This window comes from Acanthopagrus latus, chromosome 1 (assembly GCF_904848185.1).
Source record: "Acanthopagrus latus isolate v.2019 chromosome 1, fAcaLat1.1, whole genome shotgun sequence".
NCBI lineage: Eukaryota > Metazoa > Chordata > Actinopteri > Spariformes > Sparidae > Acanthopagrus > Acanthopagrus latus.
Window position 1 is genome coordinate 28,084,248 of NC_051039.1, and position 12,468 is coordinate 28,096,715.

The following is a 12,468-nucleotide window of genomic DNA, read 5'->3' on the forward strand; positions in this document are numbered from 1 at the left end:
CTCTGTCAGCTTCCCTCACTCCCTCTCCCCTGTCTGTCACACTCTCTCTTTTGTTCCATCAATTTTTATCACAGCGATGGGTTCGACTCTGCGTTTGAAGAAATGAATGCTTCTTCACTCCTCTGATGCTCTGTCACTTAGTCTCTTATTGCTTTCCTCCTCCTCTGTTTTCTCCCTCCTCACACAGATTAGTTGATTATTGGAAGTCCATGAGGTACTGCATACCTGATTTAAAATCTAATTTTGTTTCCTCTCAGATTAATGCTAACAGTCAAATTAACAGCCTTTGATAAAGAGCCACTTGTTATGGGTCAAAAGGTGGTATGTTCACAGTGGGAACCTTCACTTTACTATCACTGCTCTCCCTCTACTCTGCTTCGCTTTTATTCCTTCATCTTGTCTTATATTCTTCTTTTCTTTTAGAGCACACACCACTGTTCTTATTTGCCTGTTCATTGAATCTATCAGCATTTGTTTTTTTTAATGACTGGAAGTTGTCAGAAAGTACAGAAAAATGTCCACCTGAAGTTTCCACAGCTTGATTTTGAAGACATATTTCCTGTTTTGTCAAACCAACAGTCCAAAACTCAAAGTATGCAACTTACAGCTTTGCTACTGTGATTCTACAATCAGTGACTTGGGATGTGGTGAAAGGGTGTGATAATTACTTAATGGAGGGTCACAAGACATGACTTTGATTAATATGGTTTGAAGAAGGGATGCACGATATGCTTTGTTTCCCAACTGAAAAAGATTTGATAACCTGCCTCTTGGAACCGATTTAAAAAAAAAAAAAAGAAAAGTGTTTTTGTTTAGTTTATTTACACCTGAGGTTAAAAAAGAATAAGATATGTCCATGGTAAAACTTGTGTCGCCTTTGTGAGCTACAGCTACAGAGCCTGTTAAATCTCAGACTTTCTTACTCTTCTCAGAACCCTTGTGTAACATGCATTGCAATCATGCTGTTGTCCTCTGAAACACTAAAAACTGTCCATATGGGCGACGGCATCTTTGAACCGTGAGCCTGCTGTGCTTGTTGACATTGTTTGATCCCCCCTTCTTCTTGCCTTCTTCTGTGTTAGAGGCTAGGCTGCCTCCACCTGCAGTGTGCACTGCCCTGCAGCTGATCCACCCTCATGACTCTGCCTCTAGAGCTGTCCTCTAGAGACATTACACCATCATTAGCGATTTAAAAAAAAAAAAAAAAAAAAGAAAAAAGTTAGGAACTTCTTAAAGAACACTTTGTGTGGCTTGTGGAGGGGGTGCTCGACACTGGGAAGCAGTCTTTCCTAGTTCTACCTCTGTTTTCTCAATTACAGTAATATTTAGGGACAGATATGTAAAATACAACATTCTCAGATATTCTGCCCTTAGGCTTGATAACTTGATTACCTTCCCCTGCAGGTCTCAGCTTTCCCAGATCTATTCCTCCAATTGTTTGTTCCCTGTTCAACTCCTGATCACTGTCAAACAAATCACTCATACTCAATGATTTAATAGAGCCAACAGTTTAGATATCTTACTGAGACTTGGCTTTAATCAGACAAGCTAATCAGACAAGCTGCCCCCTGGTGGAACTTTGCCCATCAAAGTACAGCTTCCGTAATGCTGACATTGGACATTGCAGTGGTTTATAAGAGTAATCTCAGCTATTTTCTGCTGGCTCTTTTAAACAGACCTGTGGCTTGTCTGTCTCTCATGTGTTGATCATCTCCTTAATTGCCTGGTGTACACGCTCTGCTGTATTAGACTTGCAACATTTGTATGCATGTAGTACCACATGCTTTAACTTGAATGGTGAATCAGCCCAGTTCGCAGTAAGGCTAACCAGCGTCATGGGGCAAACATCACAACTAATAGCAGTCACATCTGTTAAATCACCTGGTGGGTGGTCACGAACTTTGCTGTAAATCTCCTTTAAGGCGGTATCCAGAATGTAATGCTAAGATAGAAGGGCATACTGGCAACTCAAACTTTTAAACTTTTAAAATTATCCCTGACTGTTTGTTGCAGTGCCTTTGCCTGTATTGCTTGAAAGAACTTGTTGTACTCCTTTGAGTGTTTGTTTTTTACATGCCACATCAAAATTGTAGTATTAAATACATACTTGATTTTATACTTTGTGTGCCTGAGTCGTCTGTAATTTTGCTGTTTAGTGGCGTTTTTTTTTTTGTATGACCTGAGGACTTGCCCTGAGATTTTGTTGTACACTGTACAAAGACAATAAAGGAATTCAATTATTCTATTTTATGATACGTCTACCACCCCAGGATGTCAGTGGTTTTGATTTGGAACCTCTGAACCTTCCTGTAAGTCTCAAGACTTAATACTTGAGTCACAAGATATCGAGACCAGGAAATTGGGTTGAAAGCCCAACAAACAGCTAGTAGTCAAATTTTGAGTTCCGATTTGTGAACTTTTCTCACAGTTTCATGTACATGAGCCTGCTAATCACAGTCAGAAACACTGTACATAGATCAGTCCAGCTCAGTTGCATTTATTAATGTTCAGTTTCTATAATGGTAATGGGACACTCAGTAATATGAACATGGTCCAAGGTTTGACAATTTCTCCCATGGCAGATTTTACTTCCTGCCCAGTTGATACACCAGCATTTTCCCTCATAGCCTGCCAGTTATTTCCAAACTGGGCTGATAAATTAACTTCTTGTTTTTGTTTTCACAGTCTTTGTTTTCAGTGTGCATGTGAGGTAAAATGCGGAATAACCAAGCGGATAAATCAGTGAGAATAATGTGGACCACATCTGTGTGCCGTCACACTCGAATGCCGCTTTGCACTGTGATGATGAGCTGGAACAGATAAACACAATCCCTCATTCATCTGTATTATTCTCATGCAAATAAATATCAATATGCATTATGAATTGCCCCATTGGACACTGGACAGAAAACAAATCATTTCATCAGGGTTGTTTATATTAGGATGTTAATTATCCTGCTTTGGTATTGAGCCACTTTTTGTAATCATGATCAACGCATAGGTGATCCCACTGTGATGGCATGGAGTGTCACCTGTCCACACAGTACCACAGGAGACAAGTTTGACTGCTACTTCAAGTATTCATTTCTGTGTGTTTTGAGCAAAAAATGGTTAGTCCTGGTTGACTTTAGGAAATGAAATGATAGCACACCATCTCCTCAAGAGAGTCAACAGCTTTCTTTGACATTTTACCTGCAATGACAGTTACATCTTTTCTCTCTCCCTGGATTTTGCATTAATATGTCTCCAAAGTGTTCTGTCATTTCAGCTGTTGTATTTTAAAGGGCAAACCTGCCCCGGTTCCTTCCAGTGTGTCTCTTGTCTGTCTCTTAGCTAAATGTCTTTTCCCACAGTACTGGTGTAGATATTTTGCCGCTCCTTCAGAGCTTATACAGAACAGGCACATATGCATGCATTACATAGCAGTTAAATCAGATAGTTACAGCACTTAGGTGCAATCTCTTTCATGCTTTTGCACAGTGTATTTATTCAAGTGATAGATACGCATGCATTTTGTGTAAGGAGATCACACTTCTATGTTGCACTGACATGGAATAAAATAGCATTCAGTAAGGTTTTTTGTGTCAACTGTAGATCAAACTGCATCACACCTCTCTTTAAAGAATGGGATCAAAAATTGCAGAAGTTTGGAAAGGTAAGCGGCAGTGCCCCTTTCAGATGTTTAATAAGCAGGAAAGTCTCCTCTTTGCCCCCCAAAGATCTCCAGGCTTTGTTGAATTTTGTTTTATTGAGGTCTTGACTGGTGGGTCAGGGGACATTGGTTCATTCTTGAGGGAAAGCCTGCTGTTCTTTGAAGGTGGAAGGCAGTGAAAATATTTGCAGTGTGTCCCATGAAACGTCAGTGAGTTTTAGATGTAGGTTTTTTAGTTGCTTTCTGGTGTTCATTAAATGACTCTTGAGTTACTATTGGAAGAAACCAGCATTAGGGTTAGACATTTAAGCAAAATATGTAATTCAGTATTCACTGGGAACTATCCTGTTATGATTTGAAGAGCGGCCTCTCTGCCTCACACACACACACACGCACCACACACAGAAAAATATGACATTTCTGTAAACAATTATAAAGGTTCATGCAGGATCAAATGACGTCATTTTTCCGTCCCACAAATCTAAATTTTTCCTTTAGAAACAACCACAGACGTGTTTAAACGTGGGTCAGAGGTGCATCTCGCAGCAAAATTAATTGCAGCCTCTGTTTGCTTAGCGCGTTTCGAATCACCTAGTCCTAGTTTACAGCTTTACAATTGTATTGGTCTTACAATATTATTACTATTGTACGCTTTGTCATGGTACAGTATGAACTGAAAGACTCTGACCTCTTCTTTACAGTAATTTAGAAGTCAGAAATTCAAATTCTGAATGACTGCAATACATGAAACGTTATGAGACTGAATAAGGTACAGAAAGCAGCTTCAAACTGTACACTGAAGAATGCATCACTAACTAGCACACAAGAGAAATTTTGCATTAAGGAACTATACACAGTATCCCTCCTTTTAAGTAAAGAGAATTTAAACCTCCCCAAAAGTCAGTGGTGGTGGCTTTGACTGCATACGATCAATCAGTGCTCTGTTGTTGGCTCAAAGTTAGCAGCACCTCTGACTGTCGCACAGTTCGTAAGGTGTTTGTCAGTCAGGCGGGTTCTATGCTGTTTCCATTATTTTCATCTGTGAGAAGGCCATCTCATAGAGATGTAGGGCAGCCACAATAAGCTCTGGCCTTCTGTGCACAGAAGAATGGGAGATGAAATTGGCTGTCCCAACAAAATTCTGTCCTTCCTGGCTTACATTTCAATTTCATTTAGGAATTAAATGTTTTCCTTCTCTACTCCATTTGGTAAAGGAATTTCATCCTACAACTTGACAGATATAACGTCAGTGTCGATGGGAAGAAGAGGCGTTTTACAATGTCTTTCATGTCATTGTTGTCCTAAAAACATGTCCAAATTCAGCTGCCATGTTATACAAATCAGCAGAGAATTGTTCTGTATAAGCTTAAAATCATATCAAATCAATTTTTATTCTCATGCACACAATCATGCACCGTCCAATTGTGAAATAATTAAATGTCTAGGTCTGAAACAAATCAATCAGATTGATAATTAGATAAAGCTAAAATAAAAAACAAACAATAGAATAGAATAGAGTAAAATATCATAATATGTGTTTGATAGATTAGAATAAAAAAACAGTAGAAACATTCATATTCCCCTCAAAAACAATAACCTCTAGATCATTTTACTTTACACCTTGTGCCATCATCAGGACAGGTTTTTGATTTGTAAAACGGCACTGTTCTTCTCTTTGTTGGTACTAACAAGCACATTTTAGCATCCTATCAAACTTAAAAGATATGGTGAATGTCAAAACGTTATACCTGCTAAACATCAGCATATTAACATGGTCACTGTTCGCATGCTGATGTTGGCATTAAACTCAGGGCATTTCTGTGCCCAAGTATGGCCTCACATGGATTTATACTTCATCTTTCTTGTTCAGGAAAATCATAGAGCTGTGAGCAGTGTAACTTCTGTGGTAGAGCTATCGCCTTGGTTTTCTTTTCTTATCACTAACCAGGTGTTTGTGTGCATGTTATTGTGCTCTAAAGCAGAAAACTTGTGCATCAGTGCCCATTCATCAGGACATACGCCATACAGGCAGGAAAAGGGCGAGCGGTGAGGAAGTCAGGTGAAGAAGAATTAAGCGGTGTGACACAGTGTGCGAATGAGTGTACATGTCGAGTCTTGTCCTGCAGAGTCCCACTAGCACACTGACCTTTCACTCTGTCGGTGGGAAAGCAGAGGCCACCTTAATTACCTTCACAACTACAGTTCAGTGAACCCTGGGACGTCACCCAACCCACTGTATCCACAGTACATGTGCTCTATTGGTCTACATTGCACACAGACGCAGTATCTAACTCTTACCCGTAAAAGGTCACCTGGCAATGTTGCATTGACCTACAAGACTATGTATGTTACTACAGGCTATCCAATAGGGACAGCTCTGTGTATATGCGTTGTTGTTTAGTAGCCAGTATTGAGATAATCACGGATTGACTTATGGACATAACAGTGAACGTATTATTTGGAATAATTAGCGATTTTAATGGTCATCTCTTTTCTGACAGAAACTCCTCAAAATTATGCCATATTATCTCATTGCCATTCAAATTGTTGTCTCTAGCCTCTTTTTTTAAATAGCAAAAAGAGAAGTCCATATTCCTAGATTTCATCGGACGTCGCCTGATTTCAGAAAATCTGTAACCAAATAGTTACAAGATATAAATGGACCCTGCTGGGAGCCCTGCATGTAGCTGACCTACGGCTAATTGGAGCCGGGAGGACATACAGGGCCTCTTGGAGTTCAAGTGCCATCTGTCACTGAGTAAATGCGATCAGGCTTTAATTCTGAAAGCGACACAATGATGAAACGTCACTGTTGTGCGAGGGTCAAGGAGTGCCATCAACATACTGCTGTCTTGCTGTGTCAGTGGCAGTCGTGAGGATGTTATGGACCAGTGATCCACTGACACTTTACAAAGACACAAAATTTAAAGAAATATAGGCACTATATTCTGTTCTTTAGAAACACACACTTCTTGCATTACATGCTATGTTCACTTATACACATTTTGTGTGGTAATAGCTGTGTTAAAATGACACCTGTTCACAGAATACATTCTTGACCAGATGTGAAATGTTTCATAGAGCCTTGGATTAGGGAAAAGCATCAGTTTTTCAAAATCAATCTAGCTGAAAGCATCATCGTCATAGACATTGACTGTTTGTGTTGATGAACAGTAATAGGTTTATTAAGTATTTGTTGGTTTTGAATTTTTATTTCAGCCTGATTGCTGCAAGGGTGACAGCGTTATTTAAAGTCTCTCATCATCAAATATAAAAAATTACTACTGTTTAGCAGTTAACGGAGTGCTCTTGAAAATGATTATATCTTAGGAGTGAAAGATCAATTCTTGATTGAATTTTTCACTGCATTTATATTTTTATTTTTGTTTTTAATGGTACCAGTAGAATTGCAAAATAATGTACCAGGAATATGTGCTGGCACATAAGTAATTTGCCATCGCATCGGATCGGAGACAGGTTGGGCGACAAGGTGTCAGGTGTTTCTGAATTGCTCACAGTGAAGATGTAGTTATGGCTCACTGCTGCTGCAATGTGTAATTAGGACCACAGTGTAGAGCACCTGTGTCGCCTGGACTCACCATATAACCCATGCATCAATAGAACTTTTTCAGGTGGCCTCTTTCTCTTTCCACTCACTTCTTGCCCCGGTGGTCGTCTGTGTCGTGATCCATTACTTTCTGTGGCGTCAGTCTGTTGTTACAGGTTGTGTCTGTCTACTCTCCCACTGTCCCATTTATTTATCGAAAGATGTGCCTTTGCTTGATCTGACAGTGACAAACCTCTGGGATTGCAGGATAGATTCCTCGATGGAGTGACATTAGCCTCAGTGTTAGACATAATGTAAGTCCTGGAACAGATGAATCCGTGGGAGGAAAAGAATAACTCCTGTCTCTGTAACTACTGTTGACTTTCCCCTGGGCGAGACACTCAACCTTCACCACTCCACTGGAGCTTCAGTGGCCAGCAGCAGCAGAATGTGGTTTACTGGAGAACTCCCAGGACGGCCCTGAATACAAGCATGTGTGCTCAGTTTGAAAGATTTTGTGTGGTTTAGAAAGCATTAAGAATGAATCTACTAGTCTGTTTTGAGTTAAGCTTTGATGAGTGATGTGAGGATAATGCTGTGTTCTCTGTTTTCCCTCCAGATGAAGACTGTGAGTGTAGCGCTGGTGTTGTGTCTCAACGTGGGAGTGGACCCCCCTGATGTTGTCAAGACGTCCCCCTGCGCCAGACTAGAGTGCTGGATAGGTGAGTGAGTCCACACTGACATGAATGCAAAACAGACACGCACTAAACATGTTTTAATAAAGGTTTCTGAACGGTGCTGCCTGCTTGCCACAAACCCTCTGCACACTGTTCAAATATAGAATCCCATTTTTTCAGACACACAACTTAATAGGATCTGAATCATGCAGAGAGCCCTGCTTCTTACCTCTTGTCTAACAATCACTATGTTTAGACAGTTACTTCAGTGTATTACAGCGATTATTGAAAAAAGAAAAACGACTGTCTCCATGACTTCCCATGATACAGGTTTACCTTAACTGGTATGAAGTACAGTCTAACAAATGGAAGCTGGCATATAAATGTGGATTTATATAGATTTATATATATGTAGACTGGGCCCATTGAGTCCACTGAGAATTGCTTCCCTGGCACCCAAAAAGTTTTCTAGCTTCAAGATGTTGTCCCACTGTGATATCACTATACAATATAAAGTCGGGGCCGGGCATGAACTCACACCCGGCCCATAGACTTTGTATAATGACATCACACATTTTTAAATTGCTTTTCTAGGCTCAAGGAAAGTTCATTGAACACCATGGATCCAAAAGTTTTAAAGAAGGAATCATAGTCAACCTTGTGTGCAGTTTGAGGTATCCTGTCAAAGTTTTACAAATGTCTTTTCATACAATGGTGGTCTATGGGTTAAAGTGCTTCAGGGACCAGAGGATAATTTTTCTGCTGCAATGCCATGAACAAGCGTCGCCCTAGTATCCAGGTCTATAAAGCAATGTTCAGACAGCAGACAAGTCAGGTTTCATTTCCGAAATCAAATCTGAAAGATGTAGGGTCTGCTCTACCATTTACAAGTGATCAAACATTTGTGTTTGTCGCCAACCTATTGCATGGGTTCCGCTAGTGACAAGGGAGGCGTCAGTAAGTGCGTATGCTGGTGATGCTACTTTCTATCTCTGATGCATGAGAAATGGATGTATCATCTTCCCCTCCAAGCCATAACGCTGTCACGTTACAAAGCAGAGAATTTGTTGTGTGTTGCAGCGTGAGTGACACAGAAGACACTTTGAAATCCAATACAAGGGGCCAGAGCAAGTGGACAGAGATGCGCAATCCTGATTTGAATTGCACTGCAAATAACTCCTAAATGTGGTTTGTGGAACATGTGGAACATCTTTGGCCCAAATAGAAAAAAGAAAGATCTCCAATAGAAATGACAAAATCAATGAAAACATGTTTCTTTCTTTGCTTTCTTTGCTGTAGAAATGGCAATGTCAGTCATGTAGTTGGTTCTCAACTTTGGTTGGTTCAGAGTGAAATATCTCAACAAATATTGCTGTAGCCTCTAGGTCTGGCCATCTATCCATTTGAAAAAGGAAAAAACAGAACTATTTGTAGTATATAGAGAATCGGGCAGCACAGTCACACGTCCAGTACCACTTCTATTCAAGTTGGTGGCATTTCCGAGCAGTCCACCATATTCTAAAATAACTATTATATAAGGCATCCCTTATTAAGACATATAGTGACTATGCCAAAGGCCAGTAAATAACTATAAATATTAGTAATTGTGAAAAATGGCCAAGAGGCCTACTGTTCAGACAGTGATTAAGTAGTGGTAAATCCATAAGACTGCTGTCAACTTTAGCTTGACAGTAAATGCTTAGCTGTTGTTCTGCAGCATTCAGGGACACCATCCTTCCAATGGGAGTTCAAGTCAAATGCCTCTATGAACTGAGGATGAAGCAGTCTGCTCCTCCATGAACCACACAAAGTGACGCAAAACAAAAACAAGAACCATTAAAATGGGAACCTCAAACTATTGTTAAACATCCCCTGAGACTGCTCTACTCCCAGGAGTGAGGAAAGCACAGTCAAGTGGGAGCACAGTTGTTCTGTGTCTTTGTAACTTCTGAGGACACTGACATTGTGCAGACCTGCCACTTCTTTGAGGCGGTGTTTGGGAATATTAATGGGTGAATGTAGACGTGATATCCTGAAATGCTCCATGGTGTTGAATTAATGACACATGCTACAGCTACATATGCTAAGATAAGGGCTGATCACTCAATATGTAGGCATAAACCCCATGTCCATTTGTATTTGGGTAAACAAAATCTAGATAAAACTTCAACATAAAGTTATTAGGTCGTATTTTAAAATAGCCTAAAAGAGCAAGTAAGCGATAGATTCCTTAATATTGAAAGTAAACCAGATGTTAAGAAATGCACCTTTTAGTTGTTGCATTTGAAGTTGGTCTCATTCATCTGAGTGCAGTGATTTAATTTTCTGCATAAAGCATATCAGTATCTCCCGTAAACCTGCCAATACATTCCTCTCCGTCTGCTGAGCACAATTTGATCCGTCCTCAATCTATATTCTGCTATTCTTCATGCCATATTGATTTACTCTCATCAATATTTCAACCTGAGGGGCTGCTGCTATTTTTCCAAACCCTGCTTTTGATTTTAAAAAGAAAAAATGTCTTTGATGCTGAAGTTATCAACTGTAATATGCCATTATAATCATGGCATGGACGTTTCTTTCACCTGAATATTAAACAATGTTAGACATTGTTTGGATCTTCACAATGATCCTTTTACTGGATAAAACTGACGTCAATGTTCATTTTTTCAGTATGGTTGTTTTGTCAGGTCCAGACTGAATGTGAATGATTTTGCTGCACTATGAATGTCGTGTGCTATGTGTGTATTTAGATTCTGTGTTTTCTGGGCAGATCCTCTGTCGATGAGTCCACAGAAAGCCTTGGAGACTATCGGGGCCAACCTGCAGAAGCAATATGAAAACTGGCAACCCAGGGTGAGTGGGTTTACATGAACCAGCCTCTGTACTTTTTGTCACTTGTTCCTAAAATGAAACAGTGGCCACATGCGCTGATTCACATCACAGTATTTCTTATAACATGAATAAAAGAAATGATAAAATGAATCATAGGAGGACTTGACCTCGGTCATATTAAACTATTACTGATCGATTTTGGCATCCATTTAGCTACACTCGTGTTTTCAGTGTGATGTTTGAGAAGTTGTTTTATAGATTTTGGATGACTATGCCCAGTGTCCAGACTCTCTTTCAAGTATTAGCCAATTTAGTGAACCTTACTAATGTTGGTCACACCTCCCAGATGTCACAGAAAGGGCTTCTAATACAGCAGCACCTATTGGTTCCAATTATGTTTTTTGTATAGCAGTCAGTACTCTGAACACCATTGGCTTGTACACTGTGTGAATTTGCAGACTAAACATTTTAATTTACAAGAGATAATCCACAGCCTTGATGCATGTAAGAATGAAGTGACGTTACTGTAGCTATTACTCTGTGTTTACATTTAGTGGTCATTGGAATGTGTAAGATGGTCATGAGGTTACAACAGTGTCAGCACTAACACCCTTCTTGTATGCACTAGGCCACCACCCACATGCTCATGCTCATATGAGAGTGATTCATAGTTTTCTTTTAATCATCATGTGGTCTTGTCCACTCAGCTGTTCTAAGTTTGTGTGTGCGTGCATATATGCATTCGTATCATTGGCAGCAGCAGCAGCAGCGATCTTCTTGCTGCTGTAAGAGAGCTCAGGCTTCTCCCAGAGGTGTCCCAGTCTGTTGTCCTCCTTAAGCAGCCCCACGGCCTCCCAGCGTTCGAGCCTCGGTGCAGGAGCAGATGGCGAGGACAGACCCCAGCCCCTCTTAAACACTTTTTGAAAGCACTTTTCCATTAAGACAGGGACCCATTGAGGCTCAATATCACTCAGAGTCTTGTGTAATTCAAAGTCTTCCACAGTCTAGGTTCAACTACTCTTCATTCTCAGTGCACAATATAAAACAAGTACACTTAGCTCATCTGTCCCACTGCACTTGACAATTTCAAACATTTCTGAGCTGAAAGTGTGCTCTGCAGTTAATGTTATAAATCCAAAACAGCAGAAAGGGCTCACACACCTTGATGAAGGTAGTTGTTTTTAAACTGGCAGCAGACAACTTGTCCAACTTTTCATTCTGAGGTAAATACTGATTGCACAGTGTAAGGGCCATTGAACAATGACGCCATCTGTGTTTAGATTGCTTCCCTATAAGTCTAGCTTTCAATTTGCTATTCGTCTGCCCCTGAGCTGGTTTTACCCGGAGAAATTAAGGTCTTATTACAGCACAAAGGAAGCACATCTGCCATTGCTCAACCAAAACAGGAAGAGGAATTGGTTTCCCCGGTCTCTATCCCCAGGTTACTGTAGAACAACTGGAATAATTGTGGAAGCTCTACACTGCTAAAGAAAAAGAGCCCTGCTGATGTAGGAGGCTAAAAAAGGTGAAGCGGAGAAGTGATGCATTTTGAGGAAAAACTGAAGTGAACGGCTGGGCATTCACTTGAGGGATTGCGATCCGGTGTTATGTCTAGCTCTGTTCCCTTGCTGATTTGTTTTTCCCCTTACCACCATGACATGAGATGGTTCAAAACTGGCATTTGTTCTACTAGATCAAAACCTGCCTATTTAAGAATACAACCAGGTGTTTTACTTTGCCTTTTTGTGGCACTGAGA

The 12,468-nt window shown here is 40.3% G+C and overlaps 1 protein-coding gene across 9 annotated transcripts in view; it reads left to right on the top strand.

Moving 5' to 3' along the window:
* Nucleotides 1-12,468, top strand: part of rptor (regulatory associated protein of MTOR, complex 1) — a 182,220-nt gene that overhangs the window by 14,304 nt on the left and 155,448 nt on the right. For all 9 annotated transcript variants that reach the window (XR_005075259.1, XR_005075265.1, XM_037099484.1 and 6 more), the window contains exons 3-4: nucleotides 7,819-7,921; nucleotides 10,650-10,732. Coding sequence is in view for 7 of the 9 variants with exons in the window: in XM_037099484.1 (XP_036955379.1) it covers nucleotides 7,819-7,921; nucleotides 10,650-10,732 (186 nt within the window). In the remaining 2 variants the exon portion in view is untranslated. The remainder of the gene's footprint in view (nucleotides 1-7,818; nucleotides 7,922-10,649; nucleotides 10,733-12,468) is intronic.